Genomic DNA, 22,359 nt, shown 5'->3' with positions numbered 1-22,359 from the left:
GATCTTCTGCTGTGCCTTTTTCTAGAGCAGGAAATTAAAGAGACTCCACCCCTTTTGTCAAGCTTAATGATTTTCCAGACTTGTTTCATTAAAAGCATTACACACACCAAAAGAGTGCAACCTAGATCCAAGTGGCTCACTTGTTTTGTAAATTGTCCATAGGACGTCAAGCAGTGAACCAACACAATACAAAAATTGTTTCCCCCGGTTTCACAGACAAGGCTTAAGGCGGGCATACACTGTGCAATTTCTGTGCTATTTCAGCAAGGTTACCAACTCACACTGTACGAGTAAGGTTGTGCATGAATGCTGAAAAAGAAAACAACTTTATTCTTGTAGTATTGTCAGACAAAGATAATAACATTTTGATGTATTGAAAGTGGAGACATCTTTTCTTGCATATTGTGAAGTACATACGAATGGAAATTTAACTACATTTTTTTTTTTTTTTTTTATGTGGGCCGGAATCTTGGTAAAATCCATAATTTGTCATTCGACAAATCTAAATGCGAGTTTTCAGTCCATTGTCAAGTCAAGTCATTCTATTTATATAGCGCTTTTTACAATACAAATTATTTCAAAGCAGCTTTACAGTGATAACAGGAAAATTAATGCAACAAAGTTTCTTTCCGCTGTTCAGCAGATCTAGAAGAAAATAGCGCCATAGTCCACTTAAGTAAGTTCAGTGATGGTTCATTTTTGTTGTAAACGTAATTTAGTTCATTTATATGTATAACTGCTCTGGAGAAAACGGTGATGTCCTCGTCCAGATCAGTTCAGTTCTCATTTAATGGTGTCAATGCAGGCAGATCAATAATATTGTTGAATATTAAGTGTCCTCTAAGCAAGCCAAAAGCAAGCCAGTGGTGAGGAACCAAAACTCCATCAGGTGAAAGATGAAGAATGGAGAAAAAAGAAAGAAAAATCTCAGATCTCCTCTGGTCAATGAACGAACAGTGTATGATTATGACTTAGGCAGCATTATAGGTCAGAAGTCAGATTGGATCAGGACATTCAGAATATTATTTAGTTCCAAATGGTTGAAGATCGGAGTCATTCGTTGGTATGGAGAGGGGTTTGTTGAGGATCAGTGCTGATTGCTGTCGTGTCGATGAGGCCTAAGGGGAGAGTCTAATTGACACAATCTCTGCTGACACTTAAGGGATGCGTTGTGGTCGTGTCTAGGCACAGGTCCACCATCTGATCTGGATACGGCCCGGATCCGGCTGACTACATCATGCGCTGTGGTCGTGTCTAGGTGCAGGTCCTCCATCTGATCTGGATACGAACTGGATAAAGCCTGGATTCGGCTGACTACATCATGCGCTGTGGTCGTGTCTAGGTGCAGGTCCACCATCTGATCTGGATACGAACTGGATAAAGCCTGGATTCGGCTGACTACATCATGCGCTGTGGTCGTGCCAAGGCACAGGTTCACCATCTGATCCGGATCCGGCTTACTACATCATGCGCTGTGTTCGTGTCAATTCAGTTCAATTAAATTCTTATTTAATTCAATTCAATTCAATTCAATTCAATCAACTTTATTAATCCCACAAGGGGCAATTAGTTAAGAGCAGTATGTATACAACAGTACATAACACAAAGTACATAACACAAATCACACACATTATTCACAACATACAAGCAGTCAATATGTGCACATTTAAAAACCCCAAACAACCCTACATAGAGTTGAAAAGTTTGATCGCAGAAGGGATGAAAGATTCGGAGTGGCGGTTCGTCTTACACACAGGAAGCGCATAACGACGCCCAGAAGGCAACAGAGAAAATGCACCTGCCAAAGCATGTCCCGGAGAGGCTAAGATACTCCCTGCCTTCCGAACTATTTGTAGGTTACAGAAGACATTAAGGTCTCTCTGTTTCACACTGATGATTTTAGAACAGATTTTTACAATGTTGTTCAGGCTATTCCTGTCTTTAACTGCCAGATTGTGAAACCAACAGATAGAAGAAAAACTTAAAAGACTCTTAATAAAAGACTTGTAAAATTCTACATAGGATGACCGGCGTGACAGAGAAGGAGTTTAGTTTGCGGAGAATATGAATGTCTGTTGCCCCCGCTTCACGATGGCAGCGCTGTTAATATCAAACTTAAGATGGTCATCAAAAACAGTGCCCAAATATTTATATGATGAAACAATTTCCACCTCTACATTACAGTATGTATGATACTCTCTGAAGCAGTATCTCTTTTTCGCCCAAAGTCAATAATTAATTCTTTGGTTTTAGATACTTTTAAGTCAAGGAAATGGTTATCACACCATGAGATAAAGCAGAGACAATTTATATAGAGACATGCCACTTCCTCAATCCTCAATACAACTATATAGGGAAAACCCGTAACGCCAAAGATGGCGGTTGTATGCACATGCGCCGCCCCTCCCGCTGGAAAGCCAATCGTCTGCTTTTAACAGTCAAGCCGGGAAACATGTAAGCCTATCGTCTGGTTCCACTGTTTGCGCACAGTTGAGGTTTGCGACAGCGGAGACGAGAACCCTTGCGCATGCGTAGTAAACGTAAAACCTGTGGGGAAAAAGGCCTTTTAAACCCTATTTTGGGGCAAAGTCATCAAACTTTTTCAGCGATTTTTATAATATTTTACTGCTGTTTCTATACAAGCAGTTTTTTTGTCCTGGTGACCAGTGAAAGTGCAGTTCTGACTCTCTGCCCATTCATTTAAATAGGAGCCTGGGCCCGTATCCCTAAAGATTCTGAGAATCCTCTCAGAGAGCTCCTAACTTAACCTAAAAATTCCTTGCCAGGAGTTTTAGCTTAGAAGTGATTCCAGAACATTTTCAGTGAACTCTGAGCAAGGAATGGATGGAAAATCCTATCTTAGTGAAGAGGTGTGGTTGACCCCGTTGCTAGGTATGAGTCATCATTTCAAAAGCCGTGATTGGTTGATCCTACAAGTTTGATGAAAATGAACTTTTGGTGATAATGAGCAAAGGATGTACCCTCAAATCAATAAACATAATTATACACTCTAATCTTATGCAGACTGTAATTGTAAATAATATTTCACATTCAAGAAAATATCTGGAAAATGAATAGTAAGCTGTAGGGGTTATAGCCTAACATTAGAATCTAAAATATGTGAAAACTTAAGCTCATTACACCCTGTTCAAATAATGATTCGTGTCTTATTTGCTCATATTAATGTCCTAGCTGGCATATTTTGTACTTTCACTCCCATATGGACCCCATTGAAAACAAGATGGCCTATCTCAAGGGGCTGTCCTTAATGAAGTAGAAATTGCAACGTTACAACTCAGTGTGGTCTTAACGAGGGTAACACGGCTCAGCTTTTATCAATGTCTGTGATTGCTGGCTGGTCTATTAATGAAGGCTTGTTAACAAATATCCTACAACTCCTTGAACTCCTAAGCCACTAAATGTCCTCTTCCCTGCTCTTAGCAGATCTCGCCTTAGGAGCCCTTTTAAGCGCTAGGAATCTTGAGGAATAGCTTTTACATTAACTGGGATTTTCGTGTCACTTTTAGGGGGAATTCTAAGAAAACGTCATGACTCTGAGGATTTTCTTAGAATTTGGCCGCTAGGAGCCACTTTTTGCACAAAAATTCTTTAGGGATATACGGGCCCTGGTCTTGTTAGTCCGAAATAGCTGCCCGGAGGCGTTGCCAAGATGGCGGCCGAGTGGCATGACTTGCCTAAAAGGACTTTGGATAAAGTCAGTCAGAGCATTCCCATTGTCAGATACTGGACATTGGAGGAGTGACAACAACGCAGTGTCATTGGAAAACTTCACCAAATAGCTGCTCTCCTGGGTGCTTCTGCAGCCATTTGTGTACATGATATTAAAAAAAAGGGGTGAAAGGACACACCCTTGAGGTGATCCTGTAGAGAGCAATAAGGAGTCTGATAAATGAACATTTACAAATACCCTCTGCTCTCTAACAGTTAAAAAATCTAAAATCCATAAAACAAGTTGGTGAGGCAAGTTAAAATCACACAGCAGCTTGTCTATTAAAATATGTGGTTGCATTGTATTAAAAGCTGAAGAAAAGTCTGCAAACAGAAGCCTGGCATGGGATTTTGGTTTGTCTAAATGCTTATAAATGCTATTCAAGATAAAAAGCTTTGCATCCTCTACTCCCCTCCTCACTCGATAGGCAAATTGCAGGGGGTCCAGTCTTCCCTCTACAGATGATAGCACCAGGTTTTTAACGATTTTTTCAAATACCTTCATAATTAGTGATGTTAAAGCAACAGGCCTGAAATCATTTAGTTGCTCTGGTTTGCTGATCTTCTTAGGAACTTGGATCACTTTGGAGGATTTCCAAAGAGTGGGAACTACACTACTCTCTAGTGACATCTGAAAGATGTGCTGGAGGACATTGCTCAGCTGGTCGGCACAATAGCGCAGTGTCCGCCCACAGACAAGATCAGGTCCAGGGGCCTTCCTGATGTTGACCTTATTCAAATGGTCCCTGACACACTCTTGACTGATGGTGACATCATTTTGAGAAAATAGAGACTCTCTCAAACAAGAAATATTTTCAGAAAAGTAATAATTTTTTAAACGGGAGATCAGCGTCATTTATTCCCCTAATTTTTATAGGTTTCCTGCTGTCTCCGCTTCCCTGAGTAACTGAGGACATTGCTTTGATTCCCCTCCAAGCTGCACGAAGATCCCCACTACTATACAGTACTTGTGTTCCACCTTATCCTTATACATGATTTTAGCTTTCCTTATCCCATTCCTTACTTCTCCATTGATTTCCTTCTTTTCCTGGCTACTCCCTGTATAAAAAAAATTGTTTCTTTTTATTCAGAACACTTTTTAATTCTTTAGTGACCCATGGTTTGTTGTTAGGGAATACTGTGATGTTTTTTGCAGGGAATATTACTGTCTACACAGAAAGATATATAAGATGACACAGTTTGTGTAAGTTAATTTAAATCAGGGCAGGAACTATAAAACACGTCCCAGTCTGTGCATTCAAAACATGCTTGTAAGCTGGCAATGCCATTTTCAGTCCAGCATTTCACCGTCTTAGGAACCTGGGTGTGCTCTTTGATACCAATCTTTCATTTGAAAGTCACGTGTCTAGTATCTGTAAAACCGCAATTTTCCATCTTAAAAATATATCTAAATTACGCCATATGCTCTCATTGACGAATGCAGAACAATTAGCTAATGCGTTCATGACCTCAATGCTAGATTATTGTAATGCTCTACTGGGTGGTTGCCCTGCACGCTTAATAAACAAACTACAGCTAGTTCAAAACGCAGCAGCTCGAGTTCTTACCAGAACCAGGAAGTATGACCATATTAGCCCGGTTCTATCAACACTGCATTGGCTGCCTATTAACCCTCTGGGGTCCAAGGTGTTTTTGGGGTCCTTGAGATGTTTTGACATACTCTGACATTTGTGCTTTTTTCAGTTGCTTATAAACATATTACTGGCAAAGGTGTAATTACACTCTATTTAGCACACACAGGGCTACCATAATATGTTATCAACATGTATGTACATTTTTGTATTTTTGAGAGAATATTGTTTATGCGTGGTTATTGAAAAAATTAAAACTTAAAGTTTCTGAAATAAGGCCACAAAACACATACTAAATATCTGTCCACAAGACTTTTGACTAATGGATGTTGTCGCCTAGAGTTTTTTCTTCAAAATGATCTGAAAATCATCCTGCCTTATCATTCACATAAAACAATAGATTGGTTTAAATTTAAAAATGACACTTTTTGTTTGGAAAGGCAATATGCGCAGGGGTGTGACCTGCTGTGATTCACACCTGAGAAGACAATGGGCCCGCATAATGAGCGCATAATGGGGCATACTAATGACCCTTTCATTCAGGTGTGTCACTGAGCCACAAGAATGCAATGACAATATATATATATATATATATATACACTCACCGGCCACTTTATTAGGTACCCCATGCTAGTAACGGGTTGGACCCCCTTTTGCCTTCAGAACTGCCTCAATTCTTCGTGGCATAGATTCAACAAGGTGCTGGAAGCATTCCTCAGGGAGTTTGGTCCATATTGACATGATGGCATCACACAGTTGCCGCAGATTTGTCGGCTGCACATCCATGATGCGAATCTCCCGTTCCACCACATCCCAAAGATGCTCTATTGGGTTGAGATCTGGTGACTGTGGAGGCCATTTTAGTACAGTGAACTCATTGTCATGTTCAAGAAACCAATTTGAAATGATTAGAGCTTTGTGACATGGTGGAAGTAGCCATCAGAGGATGGGTACATGGTGGCCATAAAGGGATGGACATGGTCAGAAACAATGCTCAGGTAGGCCGTGGCATTTAAACATTGCATACATTTTAAATTATTGCTGATTACTTACAAAGCACTAAATGGTTTAGCTCCGCAGTACTTGAGCGAGCTCTTAACACATTATAGTCCTTCATGTCTATTGCAATCTCAAAGTTCCGGCCAGTTGATAACCTAAAATATCAAAATCGACTGCTGGCGGTAGATCCTTTTCCTATTTAGCACCAAAACTTTGGAACAGTCTTCCTACCATTGTCCGGGAAGCAGACACACTCTGTCAGTTCAAATCTAGACTAAAAACACTTCTCTTTGACCTAGCATTCACATAATACATTATCGACTTCTATAATTCAATGTTAGGCTGCATACAGTAGATTAGGTCAGCTGGAACTGGGAACACTTCCCTTAAATCCTAATGTACTCGTTACATCACAAGAAGAATGGCATCTACGCTAATTTTAGTGTCTTTGTTTATCCCGAGGTTTTCCCGCAGCCTCCCGGACCCAGGCCGTTTCCAGATCTGACGAAGGACCTTCACCTGGGCCCGATGACAATGCAGTGCTGAAGTGCCCACTAGCCTCTCCTTGTGGAGGATCCCTATTCCACTCTACAGATAAAGCGTTGTGAAATTTCGGTTCGGGTACCAAGTGATAAAATAAAATAAAATTCTGTATCAAAATTTATAGCCAAGACAAGTAGTTTGTTTAGGCATGGTTTGTAGGGAATTAAAAACCTGCGCAAATATATTCAAACGCACATAACTATAGAATCAATTCTTAAATGCGCATGTGAACGCCATCAGCATTTATCACAGGTTCGCGTTTAAAGTCTGTTTAGAGAGAACGGTGTCGTCTTAGCGGCCCCTAATTTAATAACAAATGATTATTTCGACGGAAGTGAATCAATCAAAACTAACTTTAGCTGGAAAATAACATTATTCAAGAACCACTATAAAACCAAACCAATCTCTGTTACCTTAAATTATATGTTTATCTCTGTAAAGCTGCTTTAAAACAATCTACATTGTTAAAAGTGCTATATAAAAGAGGATGACTTGACTTGACTTGACTTAACAATCTTCTCCTGTCGCTTACAGATGGATCTGTAAGTAGGTATCAGGAAGACACTATTATGGTAGGATGCACCAAAAGCAGGCTTGGGCATGGATTTAAAAGCACCAGGCACTGGGGGCCCTTGACTACCAGAAGCCCGGGGTTTAAGGCCGCACAATCCAGTTTGGTTCAGAAAAATGTTTATTAATGCTGTAATATATCTGTCTCATAGCCTACACAAAGCCTCTTAAACAACGCTCTTGGACTTGGAGGGCTCCCTGGAACATACAGTTGGGCCCTATGTGATTATGAAGGCCCCAAAACCTCTTATAGAACTATTGTCACTCTTTGAGCTTATTTTTGTGTGTGAAAAGTATTGGAAAAATAACTATTTATTATTACATTATAACTGCCCATTTTCCCTAAGTTGAAGTGAGACTACATTTTTAAACATTGCCTAATTTTTTATTTGCATAATGTTTTTTTGCCTAATTATAAATGATCCAACAAAATGGGCCCAGAGAGAGCAATAGAGTATGTTTTAGCATAGTTATTAAATTTGAACTGTAAGAAGTAAAAACGTACACCCTTCACTCACAAAAGTGACAGCCCTAATGAGGGGTGGACCTCAGTTCTTCTAGTTCCAGGGGCAAGAAAAGTTAAATGCATTAATCTGAACTTTTAGAATTCAGGGGCCATATTCACAAAGAATTTTAAGGCTAAAAGAAGCTCCTAACTGGGGAATTTAGGACCAACTCCAAAAAATAATGGGCGTGGGGCTTCCGGTCTGAGCGGCGCCATGTGAGGACGTGGTTTACCGAACTGGGGTACCGAAAAAATCACATAAAGTGTAATATAAAAAATGTGCTAGATTGGACATTTAGGGAGTGTGTACTATATTTGATTACAGTTAAGATTAGCTACAACATGTTATTTTGTCATTAATATAGTTTTGGTGGGACTCGGTCTCACAAGGTAAGCTTTATGTTGTGCGATAATGTACGACTGGGGGAGTATGCAGCCTTTCGTTTGGGGAGAGGCCAGCAATGGGGTTATGTGAATGATGTGTTTGATTTTGTGTTTTTGTATTTTCTGTTGGTTTTGTGTTTTTTATTATTGGTTTTTACTACACAATGTCTAAACAGAGATTTGTCACTTGTGAAAAGGCTTTACGATCAGGTTGTCTCTAGACAGGCTGCTGTCAGGTCATTTCAGATACTAGAATATGGCGAGAATTAAGTCTAGTGGTCAGGGGCGGGCAAACACTAAATTTACAAACTGGAATATCAAAGGGCTTAATCACCCAGTAAAGCGTAGTAAGGTATTTTCTCATTTATCAAAGCTGCAAACAGACATAGCATTCTTAACCGAGACGCACTTGCTTGATAAGGATCACTCCAGACTCAAGAGAGGGGGCTTTTCCCAGATTTTTCACTCCAAATTCAACGCTAAATGCCGTGGTGCGGCCATTCTCATCCATAGGGAAGTGCAATTTGTACAGACAAATACGATTCAAGATAGAGACGGTCGGTTTATTATTGTTCAAGGACATTTATTTAACTTACCAGTAGTATTGGCCTGCGTCTATGCTCCAAACTGGGATAATGCTAAATTTTTTACTGACTTTTTCTCACTCCTTCCAGAATTAAACAGTCATCAATTGGTTCTCGGGGGAGATTTAAACTGTGTTTTGGATCCCACTATGGACCGTTCTAGGGCTGTACCGAGAACACTTAGTAAATCAGCAGAGACTATTAACGCTTTTCTCCAAGCATATGGGGTGATTGATGCATGGAGATATAGAAATCCGGTTTCTAGACAGTATTCCTTTTTTTCTCCAGTACATAATTCGTATTCCAGGATAGACTATTTTTTGCTGGACAAGAAACTCCTCCCCCTGCTGAGGAATAGTGAATATGATAGTATTGTTATCTCTGACCATAGCCCAGTAACAATGGTGCTCTGCTTTCCAGATAACGAGCCTCCACAACGCAATTGGAGACTTAACCCACGTCTTTTGTTTGATGAAGATTTTGTTAACTTCCTATCCGCCCAAATCGACTTCTTTCTAGAAACAAACCAATCACCAGACACGAGCCACTCAAACCTGTGGGAGGCAATGAAAGCATATTTACGTGGTCAAATAATATCTTATAATGTAAGCATGAACAGAAAACGTTCAGCACGCCTTAATGAGCTGATCTCTTTGATAAGGGACGTTGATCATAAAAATTCCGAAGCTCCATCTGCGGCTCTTTATAAAGAGAGAATAGGTTTGTTAACAGAATTCGATACTCTCGCATCTGGAGTAGCTGAGGAGCTCTATCTTAAATCTCGTCAGGAATTCTACCAGCATGGGGAACGAGCCAGCAAACTACTTAGCCATCAGCTAAGGCAATCCGCAGAGGCTGGATTTACAGCAGAGATTAACACTCCAGTAGGGATAAGCACAGATCAAAAAAGCATAAATAAACAATTCAGAAAATTCTATGAAGATCTCTATGCTACTGAAAATTGTGATAGCACTAAGTTAGCTCAGTTTTTCGATGGTCTCAAGATTCCAACCATAAGCCGACAAGACAGAGCAGATCTTGATAGTAACATTTCAGCAGCCGAAATCGATCGGGCAATTAAAAAAATGAAGAGCGGTAAAGCTCCGGGCCCGGATGGCTTCCCTATTGAATTTTTTAAGAAATTCTCATTTAAACTAACCCCTCTTTTAAAAAATGTATATACCGAGGCATTGGAGTGTAAGACTCTCCCTCCCACAATGACCCAGGCCATTTTCTCAGTCCTTCTTAAGAAAGGAAAGGACCCTCTGAAATGTGAGTCATTTCGGCCTGTGAGTCTACTCTGCTGCGATTACAAAATCTTGACAAAGGTTCTGGCTAGTAGATTGGAGTCTGTTATGCATACAGTGATACATCCAGATCAGACTGGTTTTATTACTGGGCGGCAGCTTTTTGGCAACATACGGAGGCTTTTTAATATTATTTATTCCCCGGAAACTCCACCTACAGCAGAGGTTTTGCTCTCCCTCGATGCTCATAAAGCATTTGATCGGATTGAGTATGAGTATCTTTTTGCAACTCTGGGGAGGTTTGGTTTTGGACCAGCTTTTTGTTCGTGGATCAGGATCCTGTATGCTACCCCGCAGGCCTCCGTCTGTACTAATAAAATAATCTCCAACTATTTTCCTATAGGTAGGGGGACAAGACAGGGCTGTCCATTGAGCCCATTTCTGTTTGACCTCGCCATCGAACCACTAGCGGTTGCACTTAGGAGTGCCGAAGAGCTCACGGGTGTTGTCAGGGGGGGCCAAAATCACAAACTGTCTCTATATGCGGACGACTTGATACTGTACCTGTCCGACCCTTGCACCTCTATTCCTAAGGCATTAGAAATTATCTCTAACTTTGGAGAGATTTCAGGCTACAAAATCAACCTTACTAAGAGTTTGCTCTTTCCTATTAATGACCAGGCTCGACAGATGTCTTTTGAGGCATATCAACTAAAAGAAACTCGCGACACTTTTACTTATCTTGGCGTTTCAGTAACCAGCAAGTATAGGGATTTATTTAAGCATAACTTTAAACCAGCCCTGGAAAGGGCCAAACAGGACATTTCCCGTTGGTCAGCGCTGCCTATATCGCTTGCTGGCAGGTTCAATTCTGTCAAGATGATAATTATGCCCAGATTCTTATTTTTGTTTCAAACAATACCTGTTTTTATCCCAAAGTCTTTTTTCAAAGATCTTGATAAAGCTATTTCTACCTTTATCTGGAACAAGACCATCCCGCGAATAAGGAGGTCACATCTGGAGAAACAGAAAGAGGCGGGAGGCTTGGCACTACCAAATTTTTTACAATATTACTGGGCAGCTAATATTTATAAATTAATATATTGGGTCTCTGCGTCTAACGAGGGGGGTGGACCTGTATGGGTTGAAATGGAACAACATTCTGCTCATCCGGTGTCCCTACCTTCTTTAGTATGTGCGCCATTGCCACTCAGTAAGCAGCGCCTTACAAATAATCCTATTGTGAGTGGCTCACTTCGAATTATGGTCCCAATTCAGGACCCACTTCAAACATAGACAGGCTATGTCCTCTCTCCCAATCTCGGCCAATGCACTCTTTCCACCCTCACTCATGGATACAGTATTTAAGTCATGGTTCAGGAATGGTCTGAAACGGGTGAAGGATCTTTTTAAGGATGGTGTGTTCATGTCATTTGAGCAGCTGGTAAATGAGTATAATATCCCCAGTTCGCATTATTTCAGGTATCAACAGGTGCGTGCCTTTGTTCGGAAACATTTCCCTTCCTTTCCATTACTCTCGTCAAATAACTGGATAGAGGAGTGGTTGGAGGGGGATCTAAATCAAAGAGGAGGAGTGAGCAGTTTATATGAGGATATTCAGATGATGGCCTCGCCGTCACTTAGTCATATTAGGGCAGGATGGGAGGGAGAACTAGGATTTAGACTGCCGGACGACTCCTGGCAAAGCGCAATTAAGAGAGTACATTCAACTTCGATTTGCATCAGACATAGTTTGCTTCAGTTTAAGGTGCTCCATAGGCTTCATTTATCTAGGAGTAAGCTTGCCAGGATATATCCAGATGTCGACCCGACTTGCTCCCGATGCCGTCAGGCTCCGGCTACCCTCTATCATATGTTCTGGGCTTGCCCAAAATTAATACAGTTTTGGTCTTTCATTTTTGACACTTTTTCTTACATTTGTGACAGAGAGATAAGCCCTGCCCCTGAAATCGCAATATTTGGTGTGACACCTGCTGGGATGATAATATCCGGTGCACAATCAGACGTCATTGCGTTTTCATCTCTATTGGCCAGACGTCTTATTTTGCGCAACTGGAAGTCAGATATGCCTCCCACACACAGACGCTGGGTTGAAGATGTAATGGCACACCTGAAACTTGAGAAGTTGAAATACGCGATCAGGGGTTCAACCCAGAGATTTTATACGGTCTGGCAGCCATTTCTGGATTATTTTAACTTACAATTTCCTACTGGAAACACTGGGACATAATTGATTCACAAGCTCTGTAACAGGTCAGTTTATTTAATTTCATTTTATTTATTTTTATTTATTTTATTATTATTATTATTTTTTTATTATTATTACATTGTCATTTATTATTATGGATGTTGAGGTTGCTGTATGGGGACTTGTTAAATGTTTTATAAGTGTTTACAAAACCCAATAAAAATATTTGAATAATAATAAAAATAATGGGCGTGTCACTCCTAACTTTAGGACTCCTAATTTTTTTCATTAAGAGTAATTCACGAAGCATTTTAGCCCTAAAAGTAGCTCCTAAGTCTGGGACAGCTTAAAAGAAGTCGAGAGGACTCCTAACTCACTAAGACCTATTCACAAAGGATTGTAGCACATACCACCGCCTCTCGCAGTCGTCCGGGGTCCGCGACACAAGTGGGAATGCTGCATTGATCTGCAAACAAATCCTCTCCCATGTCTCACGCTTAGTTTTTCTTGATATCCCAGTGACGAATTTCCCTTTTATTATGTTTTTTTTTTTTTTAGCACCAACTGGGCCAGCAGCAGTAACTGATCCTGCGGCTAGTTGGGCTTTCTTTTCCGTTTTGGCGCGTTCATAATCCACCGTCATTCAACTATTACATTACTTCAATAGGAGCAACATTTCCTTGCTTTAAGTAGTCTATTTAGTCTAATAGGATGTCAATTAACCAAGCAAGTGTTAATGCAAGTGCTGTTTTTTCATTATTAGGCAAGTGGCGGTTTTCATTAGGGTATTAGGCACCATTCACATATAGCGCCTAAAAATGCGTAGAAAACGCTAGGCGCGCCGCGTTCTCCTTTTTCCAAAGCGCTAGGGCGGTTGCGCTCCGGCTGGTTCTTGTCATGTGACCTACGGTGCGCTTGCGGCATTCTGAAAAGTTGAGATGTTTTTATCTCGATGTGGCGCGGACGCGCTTGGAAAAAACGAGCTTCCATTATGAGCGTGCATACCGCGCGCCTACATTTAAAATAACGAACTTGAGCGCGCAAAAGACGCGATATGTGAGCAGGCCCTTAGGCTACCTTGATTTAATTTAATTCACGACTTTTCTCTCTCTCTCTGCCTTTTTAGAATTACACTTCACTGGGGCCTGCACAAACATGTCATTATATATGCATTTCGATGGCATTACTATTATTATTTTGTGTAGGACACAGACATATTTAGATGTCGTAATTCCATGATTTGTGTTATATTCCGCATGATCGCCCTGTCATCTAACAACCAATCACCATGATCATTGCGAGGAAGCTCGTGCATGAGAATTGACGTCATCTATAGCAACGAAGACTCACTCTTAGTTTAGGAGTTGTCATTTTTCCTTACTAAGAGTAGGTCTGAAAGGTGTTGTGAATAACTTTTAAGAGAAAACTCCTAGCTAAAATATTTTAGTGCGATTTAGGAGTACTCCTAGTGGTAAGATAAAATTCTTTGTGAATACGGCCCCAGAAATATAAGAGCTCAAACCTATGTTCAGCAGGCAGCCTATGAATATAAATCATTAGAAAGGATTGTTTAGTAAGAACATGTAACAATGTTTACATCAATTAATTTGGATAAATATCAGGTAGGCTACCTTATAAAGCTACATGTTAATTTTTCTCAAGGAAAAATCTCTCACTAATGCTGTAAATATAGGCTACAGGGAGTTGGTATTATTATTAAAGGTTAAAATTAACAAATCAAATATAATGTGTTTTTTATAATAATGTTATAATATTTTAATGATATGTGTAAAATTATAATATTTAATTTAGTGCATATACAGTATTTAGCAAAAATTATCCTCTCTATATCCCTAGTTAATTTTTCTAGGCTGGGGTCATTAAATGGCTTTTCTGAGGTAAATGTTACGTTACGTGACAGGCTATTGTTCTCCAGTTGTTTTATAGACCTATTTCCACGGTTGAAGCACTGATTGAGTGATTACATGAGAAATTACACATTTCAGCGAGTTGTAGGCTACTGTATCTTCCAACATAGTTCATTCGAATTGATTAACTAACTAAAGAAGAGCTTTAGATCAGTTCACAGCACGTGCTGCTTGTGCTGATCTGGCACGTCATATTAAAGAGCGCCAAAACAGTATATATTGTTGGAATTTCTTAATAAAATTGACATAATTTGAAAGCTGAGACTTTGTTTCATATAATAAGTAACCTGTCTTGTCTTGTCTATCGATGTCAGTGTCCTCTTTGCATTTGAGATCCTCGATGTCATTTTTCATTGCGTGAAAAAGAAACGGAGAACAGTGTCAACATGATGCGCGAGTTTTGGCAGCGTCAACACTGCATTATATATATTAAAAACCGAAAAAAAATTGCAGCCCTTGCGAGATTTTATAATCGCACTGAGGGGGAGTTGGGGGGGCCTTTGGAGATACCTGGCCCCAGGGCCTTTACAAGTCATAATCTGTCCCTGGGCACAAGTCAATGGTGGAGTTGTTCATAGTTGTTGCACAGGTGATATACTGCTCATATGTTTTCAGTGTCTTATGTATCTGGCAGTGGTTAAAATCTCCCATAACAAATGTTGGAGCATCAGGTGAGAGAGCATCGAGTCTGTTGGTCACTTCCGCGATCAGGTGAACAGCTGAGGAGGCGTTTGCACGTGGATGTATGTACAGGGTGAAAAAAAGCCGGGGAAACTCCCTTGGAAGATAAAAGGGGCGAAGAGAGATAGATAGCAGCTCGAGGTCAGGGGTACAGATTTCCTCCCGAACAGTGACGGTGTTACAGTACCTCTCATTGATGTAGAAGCAGACTCCTCCCCCGGTGGATTTGTTTGTTATAACAGGTGACCTGTCCATGCGCACAGGGCACCCAAAGCCGCTAATGCGTAGATCCTCATTCCTCTCCGCCTCTCCCAGCCATGTCTCAGTGAAAGCCAGCAGGCATGTATCTCTAAAGTCAAGCTTACACCTAGCGTAAGCCTCCAGTTCATCAACTTTATTCCGAATGGACTGTACATTGGAGAGAAGAATGGTGGGAAGCGGAGGGAGGCGGCGTCTATCAGCCAACCCACATCTCCTTAGTCGGCGTTGGACTCCGCCTCTCCTTCCTCTCTTCCTCCGGTGATTTTTGGGAACTTTATGTATATAACCTGTTGCAGCATAATCTTTGCTGCGAACCAGATATGGACTATTGTCACTAGCAGCAGGTGTAAGTGGACGGAGTTCGAGCAGTAGCTCTCGAGAATAGATAATCCTGTGACCAGCCCCGCCGCCGCCATCACTTCCCCAGGTAAAACGATTAAGAATCGTTATCAAAAGTGTCAGATAGACACAATTCATGGCTCCGAAAAAAAAAAAAAAAAAAAAAAAAAAAAGATTTAAAAGGTTTAAAAGGTGCATGCCGACGTAAAAAAAACAAACGTAAAAAAAGCATTGATGCTGCTCATGGGTCGCACAGAAGCTTGAGCGCCCCAACTTCCAGTTTTTGCATGAACTGTGTCTATGCACAGGTCCTCCATCTGATCTGAATACGGCCTGGATCTGGCTGACTACATCATGCGTTCTGGTCATGTCTAGGCGCAGGTCCTCCATCTGATCTGGATACGGCCCGGATCTGGCTGACTACAGTAAACCTCGAAATAAACAGAGAGACTAATATTAGCGTAGATGTCATTCTTCTTATGATGTAACGAGTACATCAGGTGTTATAGGAAGTGTTCCCAGTTCCAGCTGACCTAGTTTATTTTCAGAAAGGTGTGAGGTTTAAGTGGACTAAATTATTGGATAAATCTAGCATAAGTCATTATTTACTTGTAACACGTTACCCCCAACACTGTTTATTTGTAGTGATTACGCATTGTGGGAATTATGCATGAAAACATCCACTGAAGTTGGGCTGGAATGCACTTACAAAACTATGTACAGCCTAGTTGTCACGTAATAAATAATTAGCCTCAGTGCAACTCATTAAAGGTAGCCTCTTTACCTTAAGGTGCTATTCCTATGGATTGTTGACAGTCACTTTGTTTTGGCAATCAGTGGTGAGGTGGGAGCTCTCATTACACATGCGGAGAGGTTTTGCCAGCCATCTCTGACTTTAAGACGTGTTCATATATACACTACCGTTCAAAAGTTTGGGGTCGGTCCGATTTTAAATACTTTTAAAAGAATTCTCTTCTGCTAACCATGGCTGCGCTTATTTGATTAAAAATACCACAGAAATCAGTTATAGTATTAAATATTATTCCAGTGTAAATCAGCAGTTTTCTGTGTGAATATATAGTAAAGTGTAATTTATTCCTGTGATCAAAGCTGAATTTTCAGCATCACCAGTGTCAGTGTCTTCAGTGTCAAATGATCCTTCACAAATCAGTATAATATGAGGATTTGATGCTCAAGATACATTTATTATTATTATCAATGTTGAAACAGTTGTTGGTCTGTCAGTTGTACATTTTTTTTTTTTGGATTCTTTGATGAATAGGAAGTTCAAAAGAACAGCATTTGTTTGAAATAGAATCTTTTGTAACATTATAAATGTATTTACTGTCCTTGATAAATAAAAGTATTGATTTCTTTCCTCCAAAAAATACAAATAAAATTCTCACTGACCCCAAAAAGTGTACATGTACCGCGTGGAATAGCTCAGGCCTGTTTCTACGAAGTTGCTAGATGGTGCGAAGCATCCTCAAACCTAAGCAAGAGCACCCTTAGTTGAAACCGTAATAGCATATTGGCAAAACATTTGCAAATGCTCCCGTGTAACATGTAGATATGAAGTTAAGAGATTCGTTGTGCAGTGTAGACAGCTGCATTGATTATAATGGAACCTTGTGAGATCTCAATGAACTAAGTTCTTTGATACAATGCATTTAGAATTTGAATAAAAGTTCTGTTGCTTCATTTTACAATAGAAGACCAACGGCCCTGGACACGCATCAAAGTTTTACAGTTGACATCCACATATAAATGCATGATTTATTTGTAAAAGTAATCTCATTTAATAGGCTACTCAAAAGTGAGCCACGTAACTTGATTGACTACAAGTATAGGCCAAATATACTTGGACCTTTGTCAGTACAAGTTGAGTTTACTTCAGTGCAATTTTTCAATACATGTCTGATAAGTATACTAGTAGACTGAAAGCGTGCCCTTGTAATTTAAGTATACTAATAGCACTTTCGTAAGGGGACACGCATGTGTTGTAGCCAACATGCATGTTTGCCATTACAAAAAGCATATAGCCCTGTTGTGAAGTCATTTGAGCTGGCAAGTTCTCATCTACAGAATTGAAACTGTAGTCTATAGATCTGGCTTACACAGAGTAACATAAACTGTACTGCTCACTTGATACAAGAAATTAATTTTCTGCACATAATGCATCACTTGTGATTAAATTAACCACTGATTAAATCTTGCACCAAGTGCGGTGCACGGTTGGGTCTCTATCCCAAACATATGTAAAAGGTAGGGCACGCAGGCTTTTGACTTAAGCTCACAACTGAAAGCAAGCACTCAATAGTTCCTAGTCAGTGAAAAATGTTCCATTCCTGCACTTGGCACACTGAAAACTTTACTAAAGTAAGACAACTTACGGTTCAAAAAGTCCTTGAAGTCATCAGAAAATACAAAAAGACAAGTAAACTCACTAATATATAAAGACTTTTATTGGCAATTCTCACCATTCACAATACATCAGTTAGCAATCACAATGGGGCCGATGGTTGCTTTCCCTTCTGATACCAGGCCTGAAAACAAAGACTAAATGAGAAACTAAAAGTCCTTCTGCAAGAGCAATACCAAGATTTCATACATTACCTGAATCAGGTAGTGCTCGTCCTTTTATGCTGGAACCACATGTGGAGTCACAGCACATACACACCTGGTCATTGTCATCTACAGAAGTCCATCTATAGACAGGAAAGAAAACTGCTTACCCATTTACCAACTCAAATCATTAGAGGTCTAAAATAGTATGAAATACCCATTATTGAAGGAGCAAGCCTTGTTCTCTGGACTTGTCGGGGTAGAGGCCATGACAGCTTTTAGAGAACAGGTGATGTACACCTACAGAAGAGGGCACGGTTAGTTCTCTTACTGGTCATATTTAACTCACAGATCTATAGCCCAAAATGCATACCAAGCCACTATCAGCTTGCAGGAACCTGAAAGCCTCCAACTGAAACTGCAGCTTGTCATTCTGAACCCTGCGCATGAAACTGGAAGTGGAGCCTGTGAGCTTTCCATCAACCAGGCACCTGAAGAGAGAGGGTGTGGGTTAAAACTTTAGGCACTATTTGCAAACGGGAGTTTAAGGAGAGATTCCCTACTCACCCATAGTTCTCAATAAAGGAATATCTTGGAGAAGAGTTTACATCAGGGACTGCAGTAGCCACACAGTCTCCCACAAAGATACGCAGAGGGACGTGGTTGTATTGCTTCACAGAAGCTTCAAGGTTCAGGAACTGCCCTAGGAAGTACTGATTGGATGGCCTCTCAAACATCCAGTCATCTGAAATGAAACTCATGTTGGCAACATTTCCTTGCCACTTCTGAAATTCTAACATTGCAAATTACCAGTCATGAGCTTCAAGGAAAACACCAGAACTTCCTCTCCAACTTTTGTAGCAGCAAAAGGAACCCAGCTGGGCATCAGCACACTGCTGCTTACATTTTGCAACCTAGTGGAAGCATTAAAACAAGATTAAGAAGAACGTAGCATTTAACAAAATTGCTTTGACAAGTTTTTTTTACCTTGAATAATGACACTCAATTCCAACAGCTGCTGCATCAGCCCTTACGATGGGTGTTCCTACTAAAGGCTCTGGAGTGTAGAGGAGGGTGAAGGTGTAAACAAGCTCATCATTAGTCATCTGAAAGCAGCACAAGTAGCAGGTTACTGGACAGACCTGGGTTTTACAGTTTCTAGGGTTGACCCATTAGCAGCCACTTACCGTCAGAGAGCTGCCACATGTCTGGAGCTCATATTCAAAGATAAGGACTTTAGCTTCTGGATCCTCCCCTACAACTGCACAGCCTCCTAAAGTGAGGAATGAAGGATTCACCAGCTGACCAGTACCAAATAAATCCTCCTTAACCTCCACATGCACAAAGTTCTCCCCACATTGTGCTGCAATACTCTCAGTAGCTATAGGTACACGCAGCTCAAAAGGCACATCTGGCTGTTGAGGTTCTTCTGGCATTATTGGAAAACGCCACAACAAAGGCGCAACAGGACCCTGCATTAGTTGCTTGGACTGAGTATTTCCTGGCTCTTGAAGAAGATTCCATGGATCAGCCTCAACAGAGGTCATTGCAGGCTTAAAATATGCTGATACCTGTGGGCCTTGGACAGCTTGCTGAGAAACTAAAACTGGTGGCTGTTGCTGCTGAAATCTTACTGGATCCTGGCCTTGTTGAAATCCTGACCACTGTGCAAAGCACAAGTCAATTGCTGTTAGCAGCAACAATCCAGAAAGACTGAAAACCAAAAGCCCCATTGTTTAAAAAAAACCTCTGGAAATCTCCAGAATACTTGTTGATCTTCTGCTGTGCCTTTTTCTAGAGCAGGAAATTAAAGAGACTCCACCCCTTTTGTCAAGCTTAATGATTTTCCAGACTTGTTTCATTAAAAGCGTTACACACACCAAAAGAGTACAACCTAGATCCAAGTGGCTCACTAGTTTTGTAAATTGTCCAAAGGACATCAAGCAGTGAACCAACACAGTACAAAAATAGTTTCCCCCGGTTTCACAGACAAGGCTTAAGGCGGGCATACACTGTGCAATTTCTGTGCTATTTCAGCAAGGTTACCGACTCACACTGAACGAGTAAGGTTGTGCATGAATGCTGAAAAAAGAAAACAACTTTATTCTTGTAGTACTGTCAGACAAAGATAATAACATTTTGATGTAATGAAAGTGGAGACATCTTTTCTTGCATATTGTGAAGTACATACGAATGGAATTTAAAAAATATATATATATTTTTTTAATTTTTTTTAAATGTAGGCCGGAATCTAGGTTCAATCCATCATTTGTCATTCGACAAATCTGAATGCGAGCTTTCAGTCCATTGTCAAGTCAAGTCATGCTATGTATATAGCGCTTTTTACAATACAAATTATTTCAAAGCAGCTTTACAGTGATAACAGGAAAATTAATGCAACAAAGTTTTTTTCTGCTGTACAGCAGATCTAGAAGAAAATAGCGCCATATTCCAGCTTAAGTAAGTTCAGTGATGGTTCATTTTTCTTGTAAAAATTTAATTTAGTTCATTTATATATTGCTGCTCTGGAGAAAACGGTTATGTCCTCGTCCAGATCAGTTCAGTTCTCATATAATGGTGTCAATGTAGGCAGATCAATTGAATATTAAGTGTCCCCAACTAAGCAAGCCAAAAGGTGACAGTGGTGAGGAACCAAAACTCCATCAGGTGACAGAATGAAAAAAAAAAAATTATCAGATCTCCTCTGGTCAATGAACGAACAGTGTGTGATTATGAATCAGGCAGCATTATAGGTCAGAAGTCAGATTAGATCAGAACATTCAGAATATTATTTGGTTCCAATTGGTTGAAGATCAGAGTCATTCGTCGGTATGGAGAGGGGTTTGTTGAGGATCAGTGCCGATGGCTGTCGTGTCGATGAGGCCTTCACAGGGGAGAGTCTAATTGACACAATCTCTGCTGACACTTAAGGGATGCGTTGTGGTCGTGTCTAGGCACAGGTCCACCATCTGATCTGGATATGGCCCGGATCCGGCTGACTACATCATGCGCTGTGGTCGTGTCTAGGCGCAGGTCCACCATCTGATCTGGATACAAACTGGATCATGCTGACTACATCATGCGCTGTGGTCGTGTCTAGGCACAGGTCCTCCATCTGATCTGGATACGGCCCGGATCCAACTGACTACATCATGGGTTGTGGTCGTCTCGAATGACTTGTAAATCCCTCACTGTGCATTGCTATTCATACAGTGGTGCTTAAGAGCTGTTGCTTACACATTACATCTGCAGCCTCACTGATTTGATTCTGGAACTTGGCCTGAAGTATCAAGTATATTTAGATCAAGTAAATGCAACATGCAATTATATCCATATGACATTTTATGAATTTTAAAGAAGCCTCTAATTGCCTGCATTCAAATCCAAACAAGTTCTTGCATGAACTGCAAGTTGACAAACATCTGCCCTTCATATATAAAATCTGTTAAAGTAGGTTTTGTGAACTGAATAAAAAACAAAAAACTTGAATTACTTAAATCTCACCTAGAAATAATGCTGTGCCTAGTCTTCCAAAAAGGATTCCACCAGAACTGAAACAAGAGTACTGACCCTTATTAAAAACAGGCATACTTTGAGTTCATTTTATAAAGTATAAAATATGTAGTAAGTATACCAATATCTCAAACTTGATTGAGCTCCGTGGGCCGAAAGTAAAAGTTGCAGTATATCTGACTTTATTGAATTTAAAGTGGTTAACTTTGATTGCCCTGATTTATGGCTACATTATTTAACCATTAAGCAATCTGCTTAACTAATCCAGGTTTATAGTAGAAAATGTTTTAGTTACTTTAAACCAACTGACATTTCCAGAAAGTACTGTTTAAGTAAAAAGTAATTTACAGCTCAGGGAACTATGTAAAGATTGGGATAGTGAATATTATTATTTTTTATCGTTAAGAACGCATGTAAAACTGTGTGTGTGTGTGGGGGGGGGGGGGGGGGGGGGGGGGGGGGGGGGTACTCATTTAATAGGCTACTCAAGAGTGAGCCATGAAACTTGATTGACTACAAGTATACAGGTCCTTCTCAAAAAAATAGCATATTGTGATAAAGTTAATTATTTTCCATAATGTAATGATAAAAATTAAACTTTCATATATTTTAGATTCATTGCACACCAACTGAAATATTTCAGGTCTTTTATTGTTTTAATACTGATGATTTTGGCATACAGCACATGAAAACCCCAAATTCCTGTCTAA

General features: G+C 40.2%; 1 protein-coding gene across 1 annotated transcript; it reads right to left on the bottom strand.

Annotated features, from left to right (window-relative positions):
* Positions 1-18,014: 18,014 nt before the first annotated feature.
* On the bottom strand, positions 18,015-19,903 carry LOC130096003 (zona pellucida sperm-binding protein 3-like). Its single transcript, XM_056262616.1, has 8 exons — positions 19,324-19,903; positions 19,124-19,242; positions 18,947-19,050; positions 18,704-18,881; positions 18,510-18,627; positions 18,354-18,436; positions 18,188-18,279; positions 18,015-18,117 (listed from the first exon to the last, which is right to left on the bottom strand). Exons 1-8 carry the CDS (start codon positions 19,867-19,869, stop codon positions 18,065-18,067), a joined length of 1,293 nt encoding a protein of 430 aa, XP_056118591.1. The 5' UTR covers positions 19,870-19,903; the 3' UTR covers positions 18,015-18,064.
* Positions 19,904-22,359: the final 2,456 nt, after the last annotated feature.

Source organism: Rhinichthys klamathensis, unplaced genomic scaffold, assembly GCF_029890125.1.
Source record: "Rhinichthys klamathensis goyatoka isolate OS25496 unplaced genomic scaffold, OSU_Roscu_1.1 h1tg000196l_1, whole genome shotgun sequence".
In the NCBI taxonomy this organism is placed as follows: domain Eukaryota; kingdom Metazoa; phylum Chordata; class Actinopteri; order Cypriniformes; family Leuciscidae; genus Rhinichthys; species Rhinichthys klamathensis.
The sequence above is the reverse complement of the archived record's forward strand: the minus strand, read 5'-3'. Positions and strand labels throughout refer to the sequence as shown.

What these genes read in the sequence shown, in the direction of transcription:
- LOC130096003 (XM_056262616.1), bottom strand. Translation starts at nt 19,869, where the DNA reads ATGGGGCTTTTGGTTTTCAGTCTTTCTGGATTGTTGCTGCTAACAGCA. An exon ending in TGCAAGCTGATAGTGGCTTG is followed by an intron (nt 18,437 to 18,509) that starts GTATGCATTTTG and finishes CCTCTTCTGTAG; the next exon opens with GTGTACATCACCTGTTCTCT. An exon ending in GCTTGCTCCTTCAATAATGG is followed by an intron (nt 18,280 to 18,353) that starts GTATTTCATACT and finishes TCCTGTCTATAG; the next exon opens with ATGGACTTCTGTAGATGACA.